A 25281-nucleotide genomic window follows, 5' to 3' on the forward strand; every position below is an offset into this window, starting at 1 on the left:
AGTTGTGGAGTATCAATGTAACTGTTGGTTTGTCTGTCAGTGATGTTACAATGGATGTTCGAGGGTGACACTGGTATTTGAGGGAGGTGTATCACTGTGGTGAGTGTTGTCAGGTATTGATCAACTGGTGAGTTATTGGTCATATGTATACTTATTGTCAGTGAGTGTGTATCACTGTGTGACTGTTTGTTTGTCAGAGTTTGGAGTGATATCTTGTGATTTTTCCATGAAAGTTGTGATGATTGGATGAAATTTGTCTAGTATTATCACTTTGAGTGTTTCTCAGTACTTGTGTTCAGGTGAGGGGGTGCTATGATGGTGTTGATGTCTGCAGGGAGTGTGTATCACTGTGGAGTTTGCAGGTGAGTGTGATCACTGTGTGAGTTTTGTCTTCAGGTGAGTGTACATGGACTGTGTGAGTGTTTGGTCAGGTGATGTGTATCACGTGTGAGTGTTTGTCGGCAGTGGTCGTATCACTGTGTGTTCAGGTGAGTGTGTAACTGTGTGAGTGTGTCAGTGGATCACTGTGTGATGTTTGTCTCAGGTGAGTGTTGCATGACTGTGTGAGTGTTGTCTGTCAGGTGAGTGTGTATCACTGTGTGAGTGTTTCGTCAGGTGAGTGTGTATCACTGTGTGAGTGTTGTCTGTCAGGTGAGTGTGTATTATCACTGGGTGAGATGTTGTCAGGTGAGTGTGTATCACTGTGTGAGTGTTTGTCAGGTAAGTGTGTATCACTGTGTGAGTGTTTGTCGGTCAGGTGAGTGTGTATCACTGTGTGAGTGTTTGTCAGGTGAGTGTGTATCACTGTGTGAGTGTTTGTCAGGTGAGTGTGTATCACTGTGTGAGTGTTTGTCTGTCAGGTGAGTGTGTATCACTGTGTGAGTGTTTGTCTGTCAGGTGAGTGTGTATCACTGTGTGTGTGTTTGTCTGTCAGGTGAGTGTGTATCACTGTGTGAGTGTTTGTCTATCAGGTGAGTGTGTATCACTGTGTGAGTGTTTGTCTATCAGGTGAGTGTGTATCACTGTGTGTGTTGTCTGTCAGGTGAGTGTGTATCACTGTGTGAGTGTCTGTCAGGTGAGTGTGTATCACTGTGTGAGTGTTTGTCGTCAGGTGAGTGTGTATCACTGTGTGAGTGTTGTCGTCAGGTGAGTGTGTATCACTGTGTGAGTGTTTGTTCAGGTGAGTGTGTATCACTGTGTGAGTGGTTGAGTGTTCCGTGTTTTGTCAGGTGAGTGTGTATCACTGTGTGAGTGTTGTCTGTCAGGTGAGTGTGTATCACTGTGTGAGTTGTCTGTCAGGTGAGTGTGTATCACTGTGTGAGTGTTTGTCAGGTGAGTGTGTATCACTGTGTGAGTGTTCTGTCAGGTGAGTGGTATCACTGTGTGTGTTGTGTCAGGTAGTGTGTATCACTGTGTGGTGTTTGTCTGTCAGGTGAGTGTGTATCACTGTGTGATGTCTGTCATGAGTGGTATCATGTGTGAGTTGTCAGTGATGTGTATACTGGTGTTGTTGTCAGGAGTGTTATCCTGTTGAGTGTTTTCTGCGGGAGGTGTATATGTGATGTTTTCAGTGAGTGTATCATGTGTGGGTTGGTCAGGTGAGTGTGTATCACTGTGTGTGTGTTTGTGTTGGTCAGGTGAGTGCGTATCACTGTGTGAGTGTTTGTCAGGTGAGTGTGTATCACTGTGTGAGTGATTGTCAGGTAAGTGTGTATCACTGTGTGAGTGTTTTGTCTGTCAGGTGAGTGTGTATCACTGTGTGAGTGTTTGTCTGTCAGGTGAGTGTGTATCACTGTGTGAGTGTTTGTCTGTCAGGTGAGTGTGTATCACTGTGTGTGTTTGTTTGTCAGGTGAGTGTGTATCACTGTGTGAGTGTTTGTCAGGTGAGTGTGTATCACTGTGTGTGTGTTTGTCAGGTGAGTGTGTATCACTGTGTGTTTGTCTGTCAGGTGAGTGTGTATCACTGTGTGAGTGTTTGTCTGTCAGGTGAGTGTGTATCACTGTGTGAGTGTTTGTCTGTCAGGTGAGTGTGTATCGCTGTGTGTGTGTTTGTCTGTCAGGTGAGTGCGTATCACTGTGTGAGTGTTTGTCTGTCAGGTGAGTGTGTATCACTGTGTGAGTGTCTGTCAGGTGAGTGTGTATCACTGTGTGAGTGTTTGTCTGTCAGGTGAGTGTGTATCACTGTGTGAGTGTTTGTCTGTCAGGTGAGTGTGTATCACTGTGTGAGTGTTTGTCAGGTGAGTGTGTATCACTGTGTGAGTGTTTGTCTGTCAGGTGAGTGTGTATCACTGTGTGTGTTTGTCTGTCAGGTGAGTGTGTATCACTGTGTGAGTGTTTGTCAGGTGAGTGTGTATCACTGTGTGAGTGTCTGTCAGGTAAGTGTGTATCACTGTGTGAGTGTCTGTCAGGTGAGTGTGTATCACTGTGTGTTTGTCTGTCAGGTGAGTGTGTATCACTGTGTGAGTGTCTGTCGGTCAGGTGAGTGTGTATCACTGTGTGAGTGTTTGTCAGGTGAGTGTGTATCACTGTGTGAGTGTTTGTCTGTCAGGTGAGTGTGTATCACTGTGTGAGTGTTTGTCAGGTGAGTGTGTATCACTGTGTGAGTGTTTGTCTGTCAGGTGAGTGTGTATCACTGTGTGAGTGTTTGTCTGTCAGGTGAGTGTGTATCACTGTGTGAGTGTCTGTCGGTCAGGTGAGTGTGTATCACTGTGTGAGTGTTTGTCAGGTAAGTGTGTATCACTGTCTGAGTGTTTGTCTGTCAGGTGAGTTTGTATCACTGTGTGAGTGTTTGTCTGTCAGGTGAGTGTGTATCACTGTGTGAGTGTCTGTCAGGTGAGTGTGTATCACTGTGTGAATGTCTGTCAGGTGAGTGTGTATCACTGTGTGTGTTTGTTTGTCAGGTGAGTGTGTATCACTGTGTGTGTTTGTTTGTCAGGTGAGTGTGTATCACTGTGTGAGTGTCTGTCAGGTGAGTGTGTATCACTGTGTGAGTGTTTGTCAGGTGAGTGTGTATCACTGTGTGTGTGTTTGTCAGGTGAGTGTGTATCGCTGTGTGAGTGTTTGTCTGTCAGGTGAGTGTGTATCACTGTGTGAGTGTTTGTCTGTCAGGTGAGTGTGTATCACTGTGTGAGTGTTTGTCTGTCAGGTGAGTGTGTATCACTGTGTGTGTGTTTGTCAGGTGAGTGTGTATCACTGTGTGAGTGTTTGTCTGTCAGGTGAGTGTGTATCACTGTGTGAGTGTTTGTCTGTCAGGTGAGTGTGTATCACTGTGTGAGTGTTTGTCTGTCAGGTGAGTGTGTATCACTGTGTGAGTGTTTGTCTGTCAGGTGAGTGTGTATCACTGTGTGTGTGTTTGTCTGTCAGGTGAGTGTGTATCACTGTGTGAGTGTTTGTCTGTCAGGTGAGTGTGTATCACTGTGTGTGTGTTTGTCTGTCAGGTGAGTGTGTATCACTGTGTGAGTGTTTGTCTGTCAGGTGAGTGTGTATCACTGTGTGAGTGTCTGTCTGTCAGGTGAGTGTGTATCACTGTGTGTGTGTTTGTCTGTCAGGTGAGTGCGTATCACTGTGTGAGTGTTTGTCTGTCAGGTGAGTGTGTATCACTGTGTGAGTGTTTGTCTGTCAGGTGAGTGTGTATCACTGTGTGTGTGTTTGTCTGTCAGGTGAGTGTGTATCACTGTGTGAGTGTTTGTCAGGTGAGTGTGTATCACTGTGTGAGTGTCTGTCAGGTGAGTGTGTATCACTGTGTGAGTGTCTGTCAGGTGAGTGTGTATCACTGTGTGAGTGTTTGTCTGTCAGGTGAGTGTGTATCACTGTGTGAGTGTTTGTCTGTCAGGTGAGTGTGTATCACTGTGTGAGTGTTTGTCTGTCAGGTGAATGTGTATCACTGTGTGTTTGTCTGTCAGGTGAGTGTGTATCACTGTGTGAGTGTTTGTCTGTCAGGTGAGTGTGTATCACTGTGTGAGTGTCTGTCAGGTGAGTGTGTATCACTGTGTGAGTGTCTGTCAGGTGAGTGTGTATCACTGTGTGAGTGTCTGTCGGTCAGGTGAGTGTGTATCACTGTGTGAGTGTTTGTCAGGTGAGTGTGTATCACTGTGTGAGTGTTTGTCGGTCAGGTGAGTGTGTATCACTGTGTGAGTGTTTGTCAGGTGAGTGTGTATCACTGTGTGAGTGTTTGTCTGTCAGGTGAGTGTGTATCACTGTGTGAGTGTTTGTCTGTCAGGTGGCCAGCATCCAGTGGAACTACCGGGCGACGGACGACGTGGTGAAGGTGGAGGTGTGGGACGTGGTGGACAAGGGAAAGAAGCGCCGCAAGCTGGAGGGGCTGAAACTGGGCAATGAGGAGCACCCTGTTGTGAGTGACCCCCCCCAACCCCCACCCCCACCCCCTACTCACCGCTCTGTGTGTGTGTGTGTATGTGTGTGTCTGTGTGTTTACTCTAAACTAAATGTCTGCAGACATCTGCAGATGTCCTTTTGAAGATATGGTGTGTTTGTGTGTGTGTTTGTGTATGTATGTGTGTGTGTATGTGTGTGTTTGTGCTAATATAATGATTTATGTTTTAAATGTCCACAGACATCTTCAGGATATGTCACTTTCCAAGATGGTGTGTGTGTGTGTGTGTGTGTGTGTGTGTGTGTGTGTGTGTGTGTGTGTGTGTGTGTTGCCCTAGACTGCTATGACAGTGGTGTGTTTATTGTGTGATGTGTTGCCCTAACTTGCTGTGACAGTGGTGTGTGATGTGTGTTGTGTGATGTGTAATGTGTTGCCCTCCCTAACCTGCTGTGACAGTTGTGTGTGTGTTGTGCAGTGTGTCATGCTATGTGATGTGTGATGTGTTGCCCTAACCTGCAGTGGCAGTGGTGTATGTGCTGTGTGATGTGTGTGATGTGATGTGTGTTGTGCAATGTGTCATGCTATGTGATGTGTGATGTGTTGCCCTAACCTGCAGTGGCAGTGGTGTATGTGCTGTGTGATGTGTGTGATGTGATGTGTGTTGTGCAGTGCGTCATGCTATGAGATGTGTGATGTGTTGCCCTAACCTGCAGTGACAGTGGTGTATGTGCTGTGTGATGTGTGTGATGTGATGTGTGTTGTGCAGTGTGTCATGCTGTGTGATGTGTGATGTGTTGCCCTAACTTGCAGTGGCAGTGGTGTGTGTACAGATGGAGGAGCCCTGCCTGGATGCTGAGTTTCTGGACGTGTACAAGGGGACCCACGGAGTCATCTTCGTCTTTGACATCACCAAGCAATGGTACCCACGCTGCCCTCTTGCCACGCAGTTCACTTTGCTTTTAGTTTTACTTTCAACGAGGCGTCAAAACATGTGCCCTTCTTTCTTTCTTTCTTCTTCAAGTTCTTCATTCATGGGCTGTGACTCCCAGGTCCACTCATGTTACCAGTGGGCTTTGCTATGTAGGCCGTCATACTCTGTTTTTGTTTTTGGAGGGGTTGGGGGGGTGGGTGGGGGGGGGCTGCATGCCAGGCGTGTTCTAATTTCCGTAGCCCATGGAATGCTGCTGATAATGTTAATGGTAAATTTTTGTCTTTGAGTGTGAAGCTCTCTTGTGAATTTCGTGTCGAATTTTGGGTGTGTGTGGAATTGAACCTTAAACCTGTTGAACGGCAGGACATTCAGCTACGTGGAGCGTGAGGTGGAGAAGGTGCCTCACCACATCCCGGTGCTGATCCTGGGCAATCACCGCGACATGGGCCATCACCGAACCGTCTCCTCCGAGAGAGCCAACAGTCTGGCTGAGTCGCTACAGGCGGAGAGGTACGCTGTCCATGGAACTTTTTTTTTTCTGGATTGCATAGCAGCACAGAACAACACAGCAGCACAGAACAACACAGCAGATCATAGAACAACACAGTAGACCACAGAACAACACAGCATACCACAGAACAACACAGTAGACCACAGAACAACACAGCATACCATAGAACAACACAGCATACCACAGAACAACACAGTAGACCACAGAACAACACAGCATACCATAGAACAACACAGCACAGCATACCACAGAACAACACAGTAGACCACAGAACAACACAGCATACCATAGAACAACACAGTAGACCACAGAACAACACAGCATACCATAGAACAACACAGTAGACCACAGAACAACACAGCATACCATAGAACAACACAGTAGACCACAGAACAACACAGCATACCATAGAACAACACAACACAGCAGCACAGAACAACACAGCAGATCATAGAACAACACAGCATACCACAGAACAACACAGCATACCATAGAACAACACAACACAGCAGCACAGAACAACACAGCATACCATAGAACAACACAGTAGACCACAGAACAACACAGCATACCATAGAACAACACAGCATACCACAGAACAACACAGCATACCATAGAACAACACAGCATACCACAGAACAACACAGTAGACCACAGAACAACACAGCATACCACAGAACAACACAGTAGACCACAGAACAACACAGCATACCATAGAACAACACAGCACAGAACAACACAGCACAAAACAACACTGCACAGAACAACACAGCAGACCACAGAACAACACAACAGATCACAGAACAACACAACAGATCACAGAACAACACAGCATATCACAAAATAACATAGCAGATCATAGAACAACACAGCTCACACAGCACAGGACAGAACACAACACACACAGCACAGCACAGAACAACACAACACAGCACAGAACAACCCAACAGCACACCACAGAACAACACAGCTCACATAGCACAGCACAGAACAACACAGCACGTACAGAATAACACAGAACAGCACAGCACAGAACAACACACCATGGAACAACACAGTACATAACAACAAAGCACAGCACAGTACAACACAACACAGCACAGAACAATACCACAGAACAAGACACACAGCACACCACAGAGCAACACAACACACCACAGAACAACACAGCACACCACAAAACACCACAGAACAACACAGCACAGTACAACACAGCACAGAACACGACACACAGCACACCACAGAACAGCACAGAACAACACGGTACAGTACAGCACACCACAGAACAACACAGCCCACTACAGCACACCACAGAACAACACAGCACAGAATACGACACACAGCACACCACAGAGCAACACAACACACCACAGAACAACACAGCACACCACAAAACACCACAGAACAACACAGCACAGAACACGACACACAGCACACCACAGAACAACACAGAACAACACGGTACAGTACAGCACACCACAGAACAACACAGCACAGAACAAGACACACAGCACACCACAGAACAACACAGAACAACACGGTACAGTACAGCACACCACAGAACAACACAGCACAGAACAAGACACACAGCACACCACAGAACAACACAGCACACCACAGAACAACACAGCACAGTACAACACAGCACAGAACACGACACACAGCACAGAACACGACACACAGCACACCACAGAACAACACAGAACAACACGGCACAGTACAACACAGCACAGAACAACAGCACAGTACAACACAGCACAGAAGAAGACACACAGCACACCACAGCACAACACAGAACAGCACAGCACACCACAGAACAGCACAGCACACCACAGAACAACACAGAACAAGACACACAGCACAGCACAGAACAACACAGCCCAGTCCACCAGGCGTGATCCAACAGCTGTGTTGTGATGATTCAGACCAGAGGGGTCAGGACAGGTGAGGTACGCAGAGTCGTCCATGCGCAACGGGTTTGGACTGAAGTACCTGCACATGTTCTTCAACCTCCCCTTCCTGCAGCTTCAGGTGAGGGCAAATCACACGTCTTGTCTCGTCTTGTCTTGTCTCATCTCGTCTCGTCTTGTCTCGTCTCTCGATGTGTAAGTGGGCCAAAGTGCTAATATCTTCACCATTGGAAAATAAAGATTCATTCATTCATTCATTCATTCATTCTTGTCTCGTCTCTCGTCGTCTCTCGTCTCATCTCTCGTCTTGTCTCGTCTCTCGTCTCGTCTCTCGTCTCGTCTCGTCTCTCGTCGTCTCGTCTCGTCTCGTCTCGTCTCTCGTCTCGTCTCTCGTCCTGTCTCTCGTCCCGTCTCGTCTCTCGTCTCGTCTCGTCTCTCGTCTCGTCTCGTCTCTCGTCTCTCGTCTCGTCTCTCGTCTCGTCTTGTCTCTCGTCGTCTCGTCTCGTCTCTCGTCTCGTCTCTCGTCTCGTCTCGTCTCTCGTCTCGTCTCGTCTCTCGTCTCGTCTCTCGTCGTCTTGTCTCTCGTCGTCTCGTCTCGTCTCCTCTTGTCTCTCGTCTCGTCTCTCGTCCTGTCTCTCGTCCCGTCTCGTCTCTCGTCTCGTCTCTCGTCTCGTCTCTCGTCTCTTCTCTCGTCTCGTCTCTCGTCTCATCTCCTCTTGTCTCTTGTCTCGTCTCTTGTCTCATCTCGTCTCGTCTCGTCTCGTCTCATCTCTTGTCTCTCGTCTCGTCTCGTCTCATCTCTCGTCTCGTGTCTCGTCTCGTCTCTCGTCCTGTCTCTCGTCTCATCTCTTGTCTCTCGTCCCGTCTCGTCTCTCGTCCTGTCTCTCGTCTCGTCTCTCGTCTCTCGTCTCGTCTCGTCTCTCGTCTCATCTCTCGTCTCGTCTCTCGTCTCTCGTCTCATCTCCTCTCGTCTCTTGTCTTGTCTCTTGTCTCTCGTCTCGTCTCGTCTCGTCTCTCGTCCTGTCTCTCGTCTGGTCTCTTGTCTCTCGTCTCGTCTCGTCTCATCTCTCGTCTCGTGTCTCGTCTCGTCTCTCGTCCTGTCTCTCGTCTCGTCTCTTGTCTCTCGTCTCGTCTCGTCTCTCGTCCTGTCTCTCGTCTCGTCTCTTGTCTCTCGTCTCGTCTCTCGTCTTGTCTCTTGTCTCTCGTCCTGTCTCTCGTCTCGTCTCGTCTCTCGTCCTGTCTCTCGTCTCGTCTCTCGTCTCTTGTCTCTCGTCTCGTCTCGTCTCTCGTCTTGTCTCTTGTCTCTCGTCCTGTCTCTCGTCTCGTCTCTTGTCTCTCATCTCGTCTCGTCTCTCGTCTCGTCTCGTCTCTCGTCTCGTCTCGTCTTGTCTTGTCTTATCTTCTCTTGTCTGGTGGGTAAAAGGTGGAGATTTTCCGACCTCCCAGGTCAACAGAAACCCTTTCTTGTGTATACACATGCAAAAGATCAGACACGCACGTTCAAGATCCTGTAATCCTTGTCAGAGTTTGATGGATTATGGAAACAAGAACACACCCAGCATGCACGCCTCCCCAAGTATGGCTGCCTTCATGGCGGGAGTGAATAAACAAAATGGTCATGCATGTAAAATGTTAATTGTCTGTATGAGTGTGTACGTGTGCATGCCTGAAATCTGCTTGAATGACACAGGAAACAAATGATGAGCGCCCAATGGCAGCTGTCTGTCGGCTCCACCCAGGTAGGCAGCCTGTTGTGCAAATGACTCCATGTTTGTGAAGGGCTTAGAGCTTGGTCTCCACCCAAGAATAGGCTGTATAGAAGTATCAGTATCATATCGTTTCATACTGTTACAGAGGGAAACCCTACTGAAGCAGCTGGAGGTGAACGCTCAGGACATGATCTCCACTACACAGGAGCTGGCCATTCACGAAGAGTCCGAGGAACAAAACTATGAAGTGTGAGCAGCCTTCTCTTTATTTTTATTTTCTTTAAAACAAAATATGTCTCTGCATGATAGTCGTATCCAACTATGACCATCAGACCAGAGGAAGCAGCTGTTGTCCGGACTATTTGGACAAGAATTTGATTGTAGTGGAGTGTGTCTTGTCCAAGTTGCATCTCCACTCTCTCAGCCAAGGGGGCTTTAAGAGTCGGCGTTTTAAATAAAGCAAATAAAAAATAAAAAAAGAACGCCAGTATCGCTAGGATGGTTATGATGTTGGGCTTGATGGTTTTTTTCGTTTGAATCTGAACTCGGTGTCTGTGAGTTTAGTGGAAAATAACCATATGGTTTTATTTTATTTTATTGATTCACTTGTGTAAACAAAGTGAGTCTATGTTTTAACCCGGTGTTCGGTTGTCTGTGTGTGTGTGTGTGTGTGTGTCCATGTGTCTGTGTGTCCGTGGTAAACTTTAACATTGACATTTTCTCTGCAAATACTTTGTCAGTTGACACCAAATTTGGCATAAAAATAGGAAAAATTCAGTTCTTTTCAGTTATCTTGTTTAAAACAATATTGCACCTCTGGGATGGGCAGAAAAAAAATTAAAAAAAGAAGCCTAATTATATGCAAATTGCATTTACTGTTATATTTATATTTTTTTGTATTCTCTAAACTTGGCACTTTGATCTGATATTCTGACCCAACAACAAGAGCAGTCATTATTATCATTTTTTGTTCAAACAGGAACTTCTTTGCTAAGCATGGAATTTTTATTTATTTTGCAAACGTTTTGGTGCAGATAGTAAAGAAGGGAAATTACTCTGTAAATAATGCTAGGGGACTTAATTTATCTCAAGTGAGTCTTGAAGGCCTTGCCTCTCTTGTTTTATTTTATTTAAGGTGAGTGCTTCATACATACCTCTCAAAGCATGACCAGTGTGTTGGGTGTATGCATCAGTCAGGCATGTGACGTCGTTAAGAGCAGACCAGCACTAACGGCAGAAAATTCGCAGAATCTGATGATAAGCGGGATGCGTCACTAACTTGGTAATTAATTCACAATGATAATGTTAATTATCCTCCATCTAAGAATTTGTTGATCAATAAAAGCAGCAAACATAATGTAGATTAACTTTTTCCCTTCCCTGATCATTCAATGAGTTCTCCCCAGATAATGCGGTGCCGACCTTGACCGCGAGGTAGGCCTACAGGCGCGTGATTTGTAAGAATGGCGTGCGAACTACGGTACGGCGCATCTCCGCATCATGATGCTCAACCGGGCCAGGCGATAGGGGGCGGGGCCTTGCGGTACCGCCGGAATGTGTATAACGAGATGAGTCAGGGAGTGCTTCTTAATGCACAGATGCGCGTAGAATTTTCTGCCGTTTGTGCTGGTCTGCTCTTAACGACGTCACACAGGCATCTGCTGCTGGTTTTTTTTTGGGGGGGTGGGGGGGGATGTAACATCTCTAGATCAGTTTGCATGCTTTGATACCAGTAGTAAAAGGATTGGGGGTTCTGGAAAATGTAATGGTTTTAGGATGGTGTCATCAGTGTGCTGAATCAGAGTGTAAATCAGGAAGGCATCAAAGTGTGCAGACTAATCCATATATGCTACACCACATCTGCTTCTTCACATTTTTTAAATTTATTTATTTTATTTATTTATTTATCTATTTTATTTTTATTATTTTATTATTATTATTATTATTATTATTATTATTATTATTTTTTTTTTTTTTATATTATTATTATTTAGTTAGTTATTTATTTAGTTATTTATTTTATATATATTCATTTATTTATTTTATTTTATTTTATTTTATTTTTTGTACACCTATAGTTGACTTCATCAAGTTTTTGTGCCTTATACATATTATTATTAGTAGTAGTAGTTCTTTTTTATGTATTTATCTATTATTATTATTTTAATTTTATTTTTATTGTATTGTATTTTATTTTATTTTTTTTCTCAAGGCCTGACTAAGCGCGTTAGGTTACGCTGCTGGTCAGGCATCTGCTTGGCAGATGTGGTGTAGCGTATATGGATTTATCCGAACGCAGTGATACCTCCTTGAGCTACTGAAACTGAAACTGCTTCAAAAAAAAAAAAAAAAGAAAAAAGAAAAATAAGCAGATGCCTGACTTACACACAGACCCAGTACGCTGGTCAGGCCTTGATATCTGACCCAAGGTTTGCATGAAACGTCAAACTGAAATGGAATAAAGAAACAGAATAAACACCCCTTCAGCACCCATCCACCCACCCTCTCTCCCCCTACCCATCCATTCAGGGGCAGCTGCACACTGTGTGCGGGTGTGTGAGTGTTGTCATGTGTGATGCGTCAGAAAAGAACAGATTTGTATTTGTATTTGTATTTCTTTTTATCACGACAGATTTCTCTGTGTGAAATTCGGGCTGCTCTCCCCAGGGAGAGCGTGTCGCTATACTACAGCGCCACCCATTTTTTTGTATTTTTTCCTGTGTGCAGTTTTATTTGTTTTTCCTATCGAAGTCGATTTTTCTACAAAATTTTGCCAGGAACAACACTTTTGTTGCCGTGGGTTCTTTTACGTGTGCTAAGTGCATGCTGCACACGGGACTTTGGTTTATCATCTCATCCAAATAACTAGCATCCAGACCACCACTCAAGGTCTAGTGGAGGGGGAGAAAATATCGGCGGCTGAGCCGTGATTCAAACCAGCGCGCTCAGATTCTCTCGCTTCCTAGGCGAACGCGTTACGTCTAGGCCATCACTCCACTCATGATCAATGCAGCATGACTTGTTCTCCCCCCAAAAGATATCTCTGCACATGTTGCATCTCTTCTGAATCAGTTATACTGGCTTACTATGGAGTCCCGCATTCAGTATCAGTTAGTGACACTTTCCTTTTGACACCTTGACAAATCTCATCCCTTGTATCTCTCTCTTCTGTCCTGGAAACATATGAACTACACAGAATGTTAAGATCGTGTTCAGAAAAGTTGCTTAATTCACTCCCTTGCTTCCCCTGCAGACGACCCATTTGTTAGGGTTAGGGAAAAAAATCACAAAAGATACAAAACACAAAGTAACTGAATGAAACTCCCTGTACTTGACCCACTGACCCATCTTCTGACGTCATGTGTACGCCCACCCCCCTCCCTCTCTTCACAGCCCTCAGACGCTGAATCACTGTCAGTACCTTCTTGCTGGTTGCTTTCTTCACTGCAGATTCTTTATGAAATGTGTTCATCATCCTCGTCGATGTTGAAACCTTCAGTTTGAAGCATTTCAGTCACTTCAGCAACAGTAAAAAGCCGCTGTCGTGATCTAGTTTGCTCCAAAAATTTCCACTTGTATTGCTGGCGACACCATTTTTGATACGTATGCAGATTAGCTTGTCATGTGGGGTACCAAGGTCAACGGCTGGCCAGTAAGTGTATAGTCACAGAAACCTCACAATGAAAATTTCCATTTGACCCTTGACTTTTTCGCAATGCCTGGTGTAGCTGCAATTTTTGTGCTACCCCACGAGGAAAATGTGGACAAATTTTAAATTGTCGAAACCGCTATAGCATTCCGTCGTCTGGAACACTACCTTATGTCAGGAATGCTTTAGCGTTCCATCGTCTGGAGTGAGTTAAAGTTCCACAAGGACTGACCTGAAATGTGCAGGAAACAGGTTCTTTAGAGCACAAGTGCCACAAGTTTGGAATTCTTTACCACTGGTCCTCAGAAATGCTTTTGATCTGCAATCCTGTAGCTTCTTGGCCCTGCACCTGAGCATTGCTCTGGCTTCAGAGTTTGTCACATCAAGATGGTTTTCGTGGTTTTACTTATTCATAAACCTTTAGGAAAGGGAACTAACTGTTGCAGTATTTCTGGATGTGTCCACACGTAATTAGGAGGAAAAATAGTATATTTTCTGCGTTTTCTCAGCATCACTATGGCATGAAAGCCAGCAGAGGCTGTAAAGTCTCTAGGTTTGAATGGGTCAAGTCAGTTCTGAAAACTGTTCTTTTCCATAAATGCTCCATGGGCACAACTGATGAACTGAAGTCTGTCAGCAAGTATTTCATTGTTGTTGTTTATGTAATCCTGTTTTAGTACACTGCATGTTTGATGTATTTGGGTGCAGTCCTGTGCACAGACACTGTGGTGGTGTGTCTGCAGGTTCCAGGAGTCGCTGACAGCTCGCAGACGGCAGCAGCAGGAGAAGCTGTCGGAGAAAGCGCTGTCGTCGGCGCAGTTCCGTCAGGACTCCACGGGGAAGCTGGTGGCCAACAACGACAGTGCTGCTGCTGCTCTCCCCTCCACAGCAACCCCCACCGCTACAGGTAGTGTGGGCAGGGGGAACATTGTTGTTATTGTTACTGTTCTTCTTATTATTGATGGTTATATAGTACCAACAAAGACAACACTGCTGCTCTCCCCTCCACAGTCACCCCCACCGCTACAGGTAGTGTGGGCAGGGGGAACATTGTTTTTATCATAGCTATTGTGATTATTATTATGATGATGATTATTATTATCATTATTATTGATATTGATGCATGTGTAGCACCAACAAACCAACACTGCTGCCATAGCTACTGTTGCAGGTAGCGGTGGATAGGGAGAACGTAAATGTTTATAATTAGTAGTAGTCGTTGTAGATTGTGGTAGTGTTGGTATTAGTACTACGATTTTTAATTACACATTTGTAGATTGTAGTAGTGTTGGTATTAGTACTATGATTATTCTGATTATAAGTATGATTATTATGATGTTTTCTTTAATAGTTGTTGTTGCTGCTGCTGCTGTTGCTGCTGTTGTTGTTGTTGTTGAACTCCAGTCTTTTGGTCAGAGACCAAACTCCTGGCCTGGAGGTAACGCACCACCTAAGAAGTGAGAGAATCTGAGCGAACTGGTCTGAATCCTACCCTTGCCAGCATCTTCTCTCCCTCCTCTAGACCTTGACTCATGGTCTGGATGCTAGTCATTTGGATGAGACAGTCAGCCACAGTCTGTATGCAGCATGAAGGCAGCGCATGTAAAAGAACCCCTGACAGCAAAATAGTTGCTCATTGCACAGTTCCTTTGAATACAGTTTGGGTTGGTTCAAGAGACAGGGCTTTGACTGCTGTAGGGAAGAAGCTGTTGGCAAAGCAGTAGGCTTTGGTCCAAATACTTCTGGACTGAAGACTGTGGGGAGCTTCTAGAAAATCCTGAAAGCTGGATGTGATTCATCCTGACTGATGGAACTTGCCTCTGAGAAGCCATTTATGGTATTTGTTGCCCAGAGATGGTAGGTCAGACCCGATAATCTTGGTGACGGTTTTTGCAGTTCTGTTCAGAGCTGTGATTTCTTGTCCAAGAAATGTCAGAACAGAGCATAGAGCTTCAAGAATTTGCGCTATAGCAAGAGGTGTGTGGTCTGCTGGCGACCTAACATCGATGGTTCCCTGCGGACTGCCGATGTTGGGCTTGTAATGGACGAACCCGGGTGTGGCCGTGTAAAGTGGGGACTGGGAATGAGCGGCCTGGGAGTAATGCCCCTTGAAACGGTGCAGATGACGGGGCAGCAAAAAAAAAAGAGAAAAAAAGAAAAAAAAGAGGTGTTGATAAAGGAAATAGATAAACAGTGACTGTGCTGTGTGACGCAGTGCCTCGCTCCGCCTCCCAGCCTGCCATGCCTCGCGTCCCCTCCTCCAACTCCATGGACAAACCTGTCAGTCAGCCGCAAGCCACGCCCACTGTCAGAGCCAGCCAATCGGAAAACTCCACGCCAGCCACCACCCCGCAGACGGAGACGAAGACTGGCCTGTTTTCCCGTCTGTTCAAGAGCAAGGGACCGGACAACAACGGTGCTGTCAGCAAACCCAGGACAGGTAAGACCGGACAACAACGGTGCTGTCAGCAAACCCAGGACAGGTAAGACCGGACAACAACGGTGCTGTCAGCAAACCCAGGACAGGTAAGACCGGACAACAACGGTGCTGTCAGCAAACCCAGGACAGGTAAGACCGGACAACAACAGTGCTGCTGTCAGCAAACCCAGGACAGGTAAGACCGGACAACAACGGTGCTGTCAGCAAACCCAGGACAGGTAAGACCGGACAACAACAGTGCTGCTGTCAGCAAACCCAGGACAGGTAAGACCGGACAACAACGGTGCTGTCAGCAAACCCAGGACAGGTAAGACCGGACAACAACAGTGCTGTCAGCAAACCCAGGACAGGTAAGACCGGACAACAACAGTGCTGCTGTCAGCAAACCCAGGACAGGTAAGACCGGACAACAACAGTGCTGTCAGCAAACCCAGGACAGGTAAGACCGGACAACAACAGTGCTGTCAGCAAACCCAGAACAGGTAAGACCGGACAACAACGGTGCTGTCAGCAAACCCAGAACAGGTAAGACCGGACAACAACGGTGCTGTCAGCAAACCCAGGACAGGTAAGACCGGACAACAACAGTGCTGCTGTCAGCAAACCCAGGACAGGTAAGACCGGACAACAACGGTGCTGTCAGCAAACCCAGGACAGGTAAGACCGGACAACAACAGTGCTGTCAGCAAACCCAGGACAGGTAAGACCGGACAACAACAGTGCTGTCAGCAAACCCAGGACAGTATAATTTATGCATTTTTGTCCACAATAGTGTGGCAAGGAGGCCTGCCAAGCTGTAGACTCTCCAGGACTGAATGGGTTAACACGCCCACAACAATTTCCTGTGTCTTTCTTTGCATTATATATAAAAAAAACAAACAAAAAAACAACAACCAAAGAAAAAAAAAACGTCAATAAGAGTAAAAAAGAAAAAAGAAAGTAAATCTCACTACCTGGGCTTAACCAGTAACAAAGAGTGGTAACTCTCTTCACACACAAGGTACACAACTTCAAGTCAGTGCTGCTTATGCAGCCCATTCACCTAGCACACAGGTATATGAAAGGTACATTGGAACAAACCCAGATTCTTCCTAAAAAAAACAAGAGAGGCAAGGCCTTCAAGACTCACTTGTGATAAATTAAGTCCCCTAGCATTAATTACAGAGTAATTTCCCTTTTTTACTATCTACAACAAAACGTTTGCAAAATAAATAAAAATTCCATGCTTAGCAAAAGAAGTTCCTGTTTGAACAAAAAATAATAATAATGACTCCTCTTGTTGTTGTGTCAGAATAAGAGGTCAAAGTGCCAAGTTTAGATAATACAAAAAATATAAACATAACAGTAAATGCAGTTTGCATATAATTAGGCTTCTTTTTTATTTTCTTGTGCCCATCCCAGAGGTGCAATATTGTTTTAAACAAGATGACTGGAAAGAATTGAATTTTTCCTATTTTCATGCCAAATTTGGTGTCAACTGACAAAGTATTTGCAGAGAAAATGTCAGTGTTAAAGTTTACCACAGACACACGGACACACAGACAGCCGAACACCGGGTTAAAACATAGACTCACTTTGTTTACACAAGTGAGTCAAAAAAACAACAACAACAAAACGGAAGCTCTGGGCTTGTCCTCACACGGATCACTGTCTGTGTGTGTGTGTCCTTGCGGACAGACTGCCGGGTGGACGAGGGCCCGGTGGTCAAGAGCGTGGACGACTTTGTGCCGGACGAGGACGCCATGGACAGCAGCTTTCTGGACGACGCCAAGGACCTGGCCAGGGACAACAAGGACGCCAGCAGGGAGGAGGATGACAGGTCGCTGTCTGCTGAGGGACAGGGGGCTGGGGGGGTGGAGGGGGGGTGTGGGGCGGGGGAATGGGGGTGGTGGTGAGTATGGGATGGTGGTGGTGGGGGTGGTTGGGGGCCTGGGGGGGGGGGGGGGGGATGGTTGTTGAGGTTGGGGGTGTGGTGGTGGTTGGGGTGGTTGGTAGGTGATGGTGATGGTGGTGGTGGTTAGGTGTTGGTGATGGTGGTGGTGGTTCGGGGCCTGGGAGGTGATGGTTGTTGAGGTTGCGGGTGTGGTGATAGTGGTGGTGGTTGGGGTGGTTGTTAGGTGATGGTGGTGGCGGTTAGGTGTTGGTGGTGGTTGGGGTGGTGGGGGGTGTGGTGATGGTGGTGGTGGTTAGGTGTCGGTGGTGGTGAGGATGGAGGGGGTGTGAGAATGGTGGTGGTGGTTAGGGTGGAGAGGGGGTGTGTGGGGGGTGTTGGTGAGGGCGGTTGGGGTGGGAAGGGTGTGTGGGGTTGGGTGTGTGTTGTTGGTTGTGGTTGGGTGGGGGAGAGGGGTGGTTTGGAGGAGGAAGAGATGTGGGGGTGGTGGTGGAGGTGTGGATAGTGGTTACTTCACCTGGTACACACAAGGGTCTTTCTTCTGAGAAAATGTAATGTGCACGAGATCCAGCTCACACATTTGCAGATATAATGTGCACGATATTGAACTTACACATTCGGAGATATAATGTACATGATATTAAACTCACACATTTGAAGATATAGTGTGCACAATATTGAACTCACACATTTGAAGATATAGTGTGCACAATATTGAACTCACACATTTGAAGATACAGTGTGCACAATATTGAACTCACACATTTGAAGATATAGTGTGCACAGTATTGAACTCACACATTTGAAGATACAGTGTGCACAATATTGAACTCACACATTTGAAGATATAGTGTGCACAATATTGAACTCACACATTTGAAGATATAGTGTGCACAATATTGAACTCACACATTTGAAGATATGATGTGCATGATATTAAACAAGGCATCATTTGAATGTAATCAACTTGTAATGTGCACAGTATTAAACAGAAGCATAAATTTGGACACGTGATATGCACTACATCAAACATACACATACACATAATTCAGTCCTTTCATGTGCACGATGTTAAAGATACACATTACATGCTTGTACTGCTGACCATCTGATGGACATCCCCACACTCTCTCTGTCACCAGCGACGACGACATCGGAGGCAACCCTATGGTGGCTGGCTTCCAAGACGACCTTGACTCAGACGACGACCTCCGAACCCCGGCCACGTCCAAACCCTCGGCCACCACGGCGTCACAGGCGGTGAAAGCAGACATCGACATTTCCAGTGAGGAGGAGGACGAGGGAGGGGTGAGCGGCCGGAGTCAGGTGGTGACGGCAGATGCCGACCTGTCCAGTGACGAGGACCTGCGACAGGCCAACCCTGCTGTCAGCGCCGTCACCGTCGACATCACTGACTCCGAAGACGAAGTCAGCCAGGCCCAGAAAGACCGGGGGGCGGAGAAACATGGCGGCAAAAGCTCCAGGGAAGGGCGGAAAGGCAAGAACAGGAAACAGGACGGGGCGACTGTGGAAAAGAAAGTGGCGATGACGGCGAAGAAAACGGCGATGGTGGTGGCGGGGGACAGTGGGGGGGAAGGGGAGAGCAGCAGTCAGGAGGTGGCGGAGGGAGAGAACGGAGCGTCAGGGGCAGACAAGCCCTTCCACATCGAGGTGCCCCAGGAGGACTTTGGGAACTGGCTGGATCAGCTGGAGTCCAAGGTGAGCTGGGGGGGGGGTGGGGGGGTGTGTAGAGCTGGGTCCTCTCAGGGTGGGCTCCTCCCAGACTTGTCAACCATGCAGATTTATCCGCATTTGATAAAAAAAAAAACACCCCCAGAAGCCCAAAGACGGAGTATGGCTGCCTACATGGCAGGGTAAAAATGGTCCTACACGAAAAAATGCCCTATCATGAACATATGAGTGAACGTGTGAGTTGTAGCCCACAAACTAAGCAGAAGTAGAAGTTATTAAAAAGAATTAAAACAAACAAGCAAACAAACAAACAGAAAACGAATTAAAATGCTACTCCATAATGAAAATACAAATTACAGAGGCAAGGCCTTCACTTGTGGAAAATGGACGAACATAATTATATTTCACGATGAATGTACAAACACATGCTGAATTTTTCAAGATATGGTGGGAAAAAGATTGAAAAAAAAGAGTAGACAGAGATAATAGACTAAGAGAAAAAAAAGAGTGGATATTGAAAGCAGTAAGGGACAGGGGAAAAAGTGTGGAAATTAACAAAATTATAGAAAAAAGTCACAATACACAATACACAAACTTTATTGTCTATACTTTGGTACAGAGATTTTCTTTTTGGCAGCAGCACATGTCCAACATAAGAAGAAAACAACAAACAAATAAAATGAATAAAATGAATAGAAAATAAAAAGATAAATTAAATGGCACCAAATGGAAATAGCTATATACAACTATACAGATTACTGAAATTTACGTGCCTCTCCATTTCAGTCAGCCAAACCGCATTGCACATCTACCCACACACACACAAACACACACACACACGCACACACACACCACGCACACACACACCACGCACACACACACCACGCACACACACACGCATACATACACTCTCTCTCATCCCCTCTCTCTCTGTCTCTCTCTTCACAAGAAATGCAACTACAAAAATATGAGAGAACCTTCTCTGTAAAAGTTTGTGAAATATGAGAGAACCTTCTCCGTAAAAGTCTCTGAAATATGAGAGAACCTTCTCCGTAAAAGTCTGAAAAATGAGAGAACCTTCTCCGTAAAAGTCTGTGAAATATGAGAGAACCTTCTCTGTAAAAGTCCGAAAAATGAGAGAACCTCCGTAAAAGTCTGAAATATGAGAGAACCTTCTCCATAAAAGTCTGAAATATGAGAGAACCTTCTCCGTAAAAGTCTGAAAAATGAGAGAACCTTCTCCGTAAAAGTCTGTGAAATATGAGAGAACCTTCTCCGTAAAAGTCTGAAAAATGACACTTCTCCGTAAAAGTCTGAAAAATGAGAGAACCTTCTCCGTAAAAGTCTGTGAAATATGAGAGAACCTTCTCCGTAAAAGTCTGAAAAATGAGAGAACCTTCTTTAGAGCTGTAAAAGTCTTGAATAGATTATGTTTTGATGTTCAGGATCTGGAAAAAGTCTTGGAACTTTGATCAGCAAAGAATTGAATGCATTATATTTATAAGAACAGCAGCAACAACAACAAACAAACAAACAAAAAGTGATGCCTGAAGCCAAGATAACTGCTGGTCTTTCTTGTCAGGAGTGTAGCAGACAAATTTTTGATTCAGTAATACAGTATGATGCCATGTGATGTGATGCGACACAATACAAATTATAATACAATACAGTACGATTACATGACAATGGTAGTTAGTGATCAGTGACAACGTCTGCTTGTGCTGGGTCTGAGCAAGTCAGGGTTTCACCTTTCTTCACGTTTTTAAAATTTTTTTATATGATTCTGATGACAGAGACATTGTATGTGTGAGAGTGCACATGTATACAGGGCTGCCTACCGTCCCGGGGTACGGGTATTTGTCCCGGAAAACAATGAAAACGGACAGTCCGTCCCGGGAATCCACTTTTCGGTTTCGTGTCCCGGGAAAAAGTCTTTAGGCAAATACGCATCGACTGACTATGGCCACACCGCCAAAAGTGTGACCAGCGCGCATGTGTATAGGCCGATGTGGAACTTTCGAGAGAGATTGAAATAATGGCGTCGAAGCGAAGCAGCAAGGAGTGCGAATCTACATCGAAGAAGAAAGCAAAACGGCATCAAACTTTCATTGCGAAGTACACCGATGTTGTACATAGTGTAAATAAAGGTAATTTTTCATTTCATTTTCTTTGAGGTGGTAAAATCTGACGTCATAAGAGGTGTCCCTGGAAATCAGGCTTTGTCCCTGGTTTTTAAGATGTGTGTCCCTGGAACTTGAAAAGGGGGGTAGGCAGCACTGTGTATACATTTGCACTTGTCTGTTTTCAGGCCTCAAAGGCTGGTGGCAACAACATTGGCAAGAAAACCAAGGCGGCCTCCGTCACTCCGGTCCTACTGACCGACAGCGAAGACGAACGTCCAGCAGTTAGTAAGTGATTATTTCTGTCAGTGTGGGGAGGGAGAGAGACAGGGTGGAAGTTTCTGAATGAAAAAAGGCTGAAAAACGGGTACATGTCCTGGGTTTTGTTTCCAGCTGACTTCCAGTTGAGTGTGGAATGTTTCTGGTGTGACGACATGATGGAAATCTGCGTTAAAAACATGGCGACTTTACACTGGGCGTGTGGGTTGTTTCAGAGGTAGTGATGTGGTGTGGGTTGTTTTACAGAGGGGGTAATGTGGTGTGGGTTGTTTTACAGAGGGGGTGATGTGGTGTGGGTTGTTTTACAGAGGTGGTGATGATGTGTGTGGGTTGTTTTACAGAGGTAGTGATGATGTGTGTGGGTTGTTTTACAGAGGTGGTGATGTGTGTGGGTTGTTTTTCTGTCTATCTCTCTCTCTGTCTGTCTGTCTGTCTGTCATCCTGTCTGTTTGACTGATATTCTACGTATTTCTGTGTGTTGGTGTGGGTTGTTTTACAGAGATGGTGATGTTGGTGTGGGTTGTTTTACAGAGGTGGTGATGTGGTGTGGGTTGTTTTACAGAGGTGGTGATGTGGTGTGGGTTGTTTTACGTGATGTGGTGTGGGTTGTTTTACAGAGGTAGTGATGTGGTGTGGGTTGTTTTACGTGATGTGGTGTGGGTTGTTTTACGTGATGTGATGTGGGTTGTTTTACAGAGGTAGTGATGTGGTGTGGGTTGTTTTACGTGATGTGGTGTGGGTTGTTTTACAGAGGTAGTGATGTGGTGTGGGTTGTTTTATAGAGGTAGTGATGTGGTGTGGGTTGTTTTACGTGATGTGGTGTGGGTTGTTTTACGTGATGTGGTGTGGGTTGTTTTACAGAGGTAGTGATGTGGTGTGGGTTGTTTTACAGAGGTAGTGATGTGGTGTGGGTTGTTTTACGTGATGTGGTGTGGGTTGTTTTACGTGATGTGGTGTGGGTTGTTTTACAGAGGTAGTGATGTGGTGTGGGTTGTTTTATAGAGGTAGTGATGTGGTGTGGGTTGTTTTACGTGATGTGGTGTGGGTTGTTTTACAGAGGTAGTGATGTGGTGTGGGTTGTTTTTATAGAGGTAGTGATGTGGTGTGGGTTGTTTTACAGAGGTAGTGACATGGTGTAGGTCGTTTTACAGAGGTAGTGACATGGTGTGGGTTGTTTAACAGAAGCGGTGATGTAGTGTGGGTTGTTTTACAGAGGTGGTGATGTTAATGTGGGTTGTTTTACAGAAGCGGTGTCATCAGACGTAGAGGAGGCGGCAGCCAAGTCCGGCAAGAAGAAGAAGAAGAAGACTGAGGACAACAAGGTGAGGGAGACTGTGGGGCAGTGGTAAAGACCTTGGTCCACATGTGGGACTTGAACCTGACAACGCTTACGTCCTAGCGGGGCGCAGTGTCAGTGTCAGTTTCCCTAGGAGGTGTCACTGCGTTTGGACAAATCCATATAGGCTGCACCGTATGTGCTACACCACACACAAGCCTTGATTGTATGCCTCTATATTTCTTCTCAGAATTTTGCCAGAGGGCAACATTTGTGTTGCCATGGATTCTTTTACAGTGCGCCAAGTGCATGCTGCACGCCTGGACCTTGATTTATGGTCAAAAAGATTATCCATATCCAAACGACTGGTTTCATTTTCCGGTCAGACTTGGGAGAAAGGGTGAGAGTGAGGCTGCGAACCCAGACCCATACTCTCTGTATTGGCAGACGAGCATTGTAACCATTCTGCCACTTTCCTCCAGTACAACACAACACAACACAATGCAATGAAATGCAATACAGCACAACACAGCACAACACAACAGACAACGCAATGCAATGAAATGCAATAGAACACAGCACAGCACAACAGACAACGCAATGCAATGAAATGCAATAGAGCACAGCACAACACAACACATAACGCAATGCAATGAAATCCAGTAGAACACAGCACAGCACAACACATAACGCAATGCAATGAAATGCAATACAACACAGCACAACACAACACAATGCAACGCAACGCAATGCAACACAACACAACACAACAGCACAGCACAACACAACACAACACAACAGCACAGCACAGCACAACACAACACAACACATAACTCAATGCAATGAAATGCAATACAACACAGCACAACACAACACAGCACAGCACAACACAGCTATACAACACAACACAGCACAACACAACACAACACACAACGCAATGCAATGAAATGCAATACAGCACAACACAGCACAACACACAACGCAATGAAATGCAATAGAACACAGCACAGGACAGCACAACACAGCACAGCACAGTCCAATCCAGCCCAGTCCAGTTTATACAGTACAATACACAACACAATACAATACCATTTTTGTACACATTTACAACACAAAGTGCTGATCCTGAGCCTCACAGCCTTGTCCACTGTCGCAGAGTGAGGACAAGTCCGGCACCAAGAAGAAGAAAAAGAAAGACAAGGAGAAGGTGAAGGACGGTGAGAGCGAGAAGAAGAAAGAGAAGAGGAAGAAGAAGAAGAAGAAGGAGGAGGAAGGTGTGGGGTTGGAGGGGGAGGAGGATCGTGACAACCTGGAAGCGTTCCTGGGCAGCCCGTCAGCTGGAGGGGGCGGGGACTATGAGTCCTTATAGTCGTCAGTCACACTCTGCTTCCTGCAATTATTGGTCTTTTGTTTTTTTGGGGTTGTTTTTTTTTTTTTCACTGGACTTGTCGCCATGCTGAATGTGTTGTTGATACGCCTGTGTGTGGTTTTGGAATAGACATTGTCTTGGCTTGTTTCTTGAGTTATTGTGTGTGTGTGGTTGTTGAAATGGTTCCACTGTCTTTGGAATAGACATTGTCTTGGCTTGTTTCTCGAGTTATTGTGTGTGTGTGGTCATTGAAATGGTTCCACTGTCTTTGGAATAGACATTGTCTTGGCCTGTTTCTTGAGTTATTGTGTGTGTGTGGTTGTTGAAATGGTTCCACTGTCTTTGGAATAGACATTGTCTTGGCCTGTTTCTCAAGTTATTGTGTGTGTGTGGTTGTTCAAATGGTTCCACTGTCTTTGGAATAGACATTGTCTTGGCCTATTTCTCGAGTTCTTGTGTATGCATGGTTGTTCACAAAATTCCACTGTCTTTGGAATGTGACATGTCTTGGTGTGTTGTTCTCGTTGTGTGTAAATGGTTTGACTGTCTCTGTCTTTCAGTCTGTCCTAATGCATATCTTCGTTGTGGCGATGTTGTTGCTTTGTTGTTGTTCCTGTTGATGTTCTGTGTCTGTCTGCCCCGAGTTGCCAAGTGATACAAGTGCAGATTAAGGAAGGCTGTTTCAGACAGGAATGTATTCACTTTAAGGAGAGGGAGGGTCAGGAGATTGCTCCCTCGTTGTTCCCACCTCTGTCGTCCTCATGTTGGACCGTACAGCTTTGGTCCACATGATTTTGGTCCATGGTGAGTTTTAGTCCATGTGGGATTTGGTCCATGTGATTTTGGTCCATTGGGTTTTGACCCATATGGTTTTGACCTGTAGGGTTTTGGCCCAAATGGCTTTGGTCCATATGGCTTTGGTTTGGTCCATATGGCTTTGGTCCATATGGCTTTGGTTTGGTCCATATGGCTTTGGTCCATATGGCTTTGGTTTGGTCCATATGGCTTTGGTCCATATGGCTTTGGTCCATATGGGTTTGGTTTGGTCCATATGGTTTTAACCAGTAGGGTTTTGGCCCAGATGACTTATACATATGGCTTTAGTCCACATGGTTTTGGCCTGAAGGGTTTTAGCCCAAATAACTTGTCCATGTGGCTTTAGTCTGCATGG

General features: G+C 45.7%; 1 protein-coding gene across 1 annotated transcript in view; it reads left to right on the forward strand.

Annotated features, from left to right (window-relative positions):
• LOC143289403 (rab-like protein 6) overlaps window positions 1–25026 on the forward strand; it is a 27421-nt gene extending 2395 nt beyond the window's left edge. Inside the window, exons 4-16 of the mRNA XM_076598367.1 lie at window positions 300–362; window positions 4220–4351; window positions 5164–5252; window positions 5628–5774; window positions 7701–7806; window positions 9540–9643; window positions 13787–13950; window positions 15259–15483; window positions 17161–17302; window positions 18517–19093; window positions 21375–21474; window positions 22711–22787; window positions 23898–25026. Of these exons, the coding sequence (XP_076454482.1) occupies window positions 300–362; window positions 4220–4351; window positions 5164–5252; window positions 5628–5774; window positions 7701–7806; window positions 9540–9643; window positions 13787–13950; window positions 15259–15483; window positions 17161–17302; window positions 18517–19093; window positions 21375–21474; window positions 22711–22787; window positions 23898–24110 (2139 nt within the window). The 3' untranslated portion in view covers window positions 24111–25026. The remainder of the gene's footprint in view (window positions 1–299; window positions 363–4219; window positions 4352–5163; window positions 5253–5627; window positions 5775–7700; window positions 7807–9539; window positions 9644–13786; window positions 13951–15258; window positions 15484–17160; window positions 17303–18516; window positions 19094–21374; window positions 21475–22710; window positions 22788–23897) is intronic.
• Window positions 25027–25281: the final 255 nt, after the last annotated feature.

Source organism: Babylonia areolata, chromosome 14, assembly GCF_041734735.1.
Source record: "Babylonia areolata isolate BAREFJ2019XMU chromosome 14, ASM4173473v1, whole genome shotgun sequence".
Taxonomy (NCBI): domain Eukaryota; kingdom Metazoa; phylum Mollusca; class Gastropoda; order Neogastropoda; family Buccinidae; genus Babylonia; species Babylonia areolata.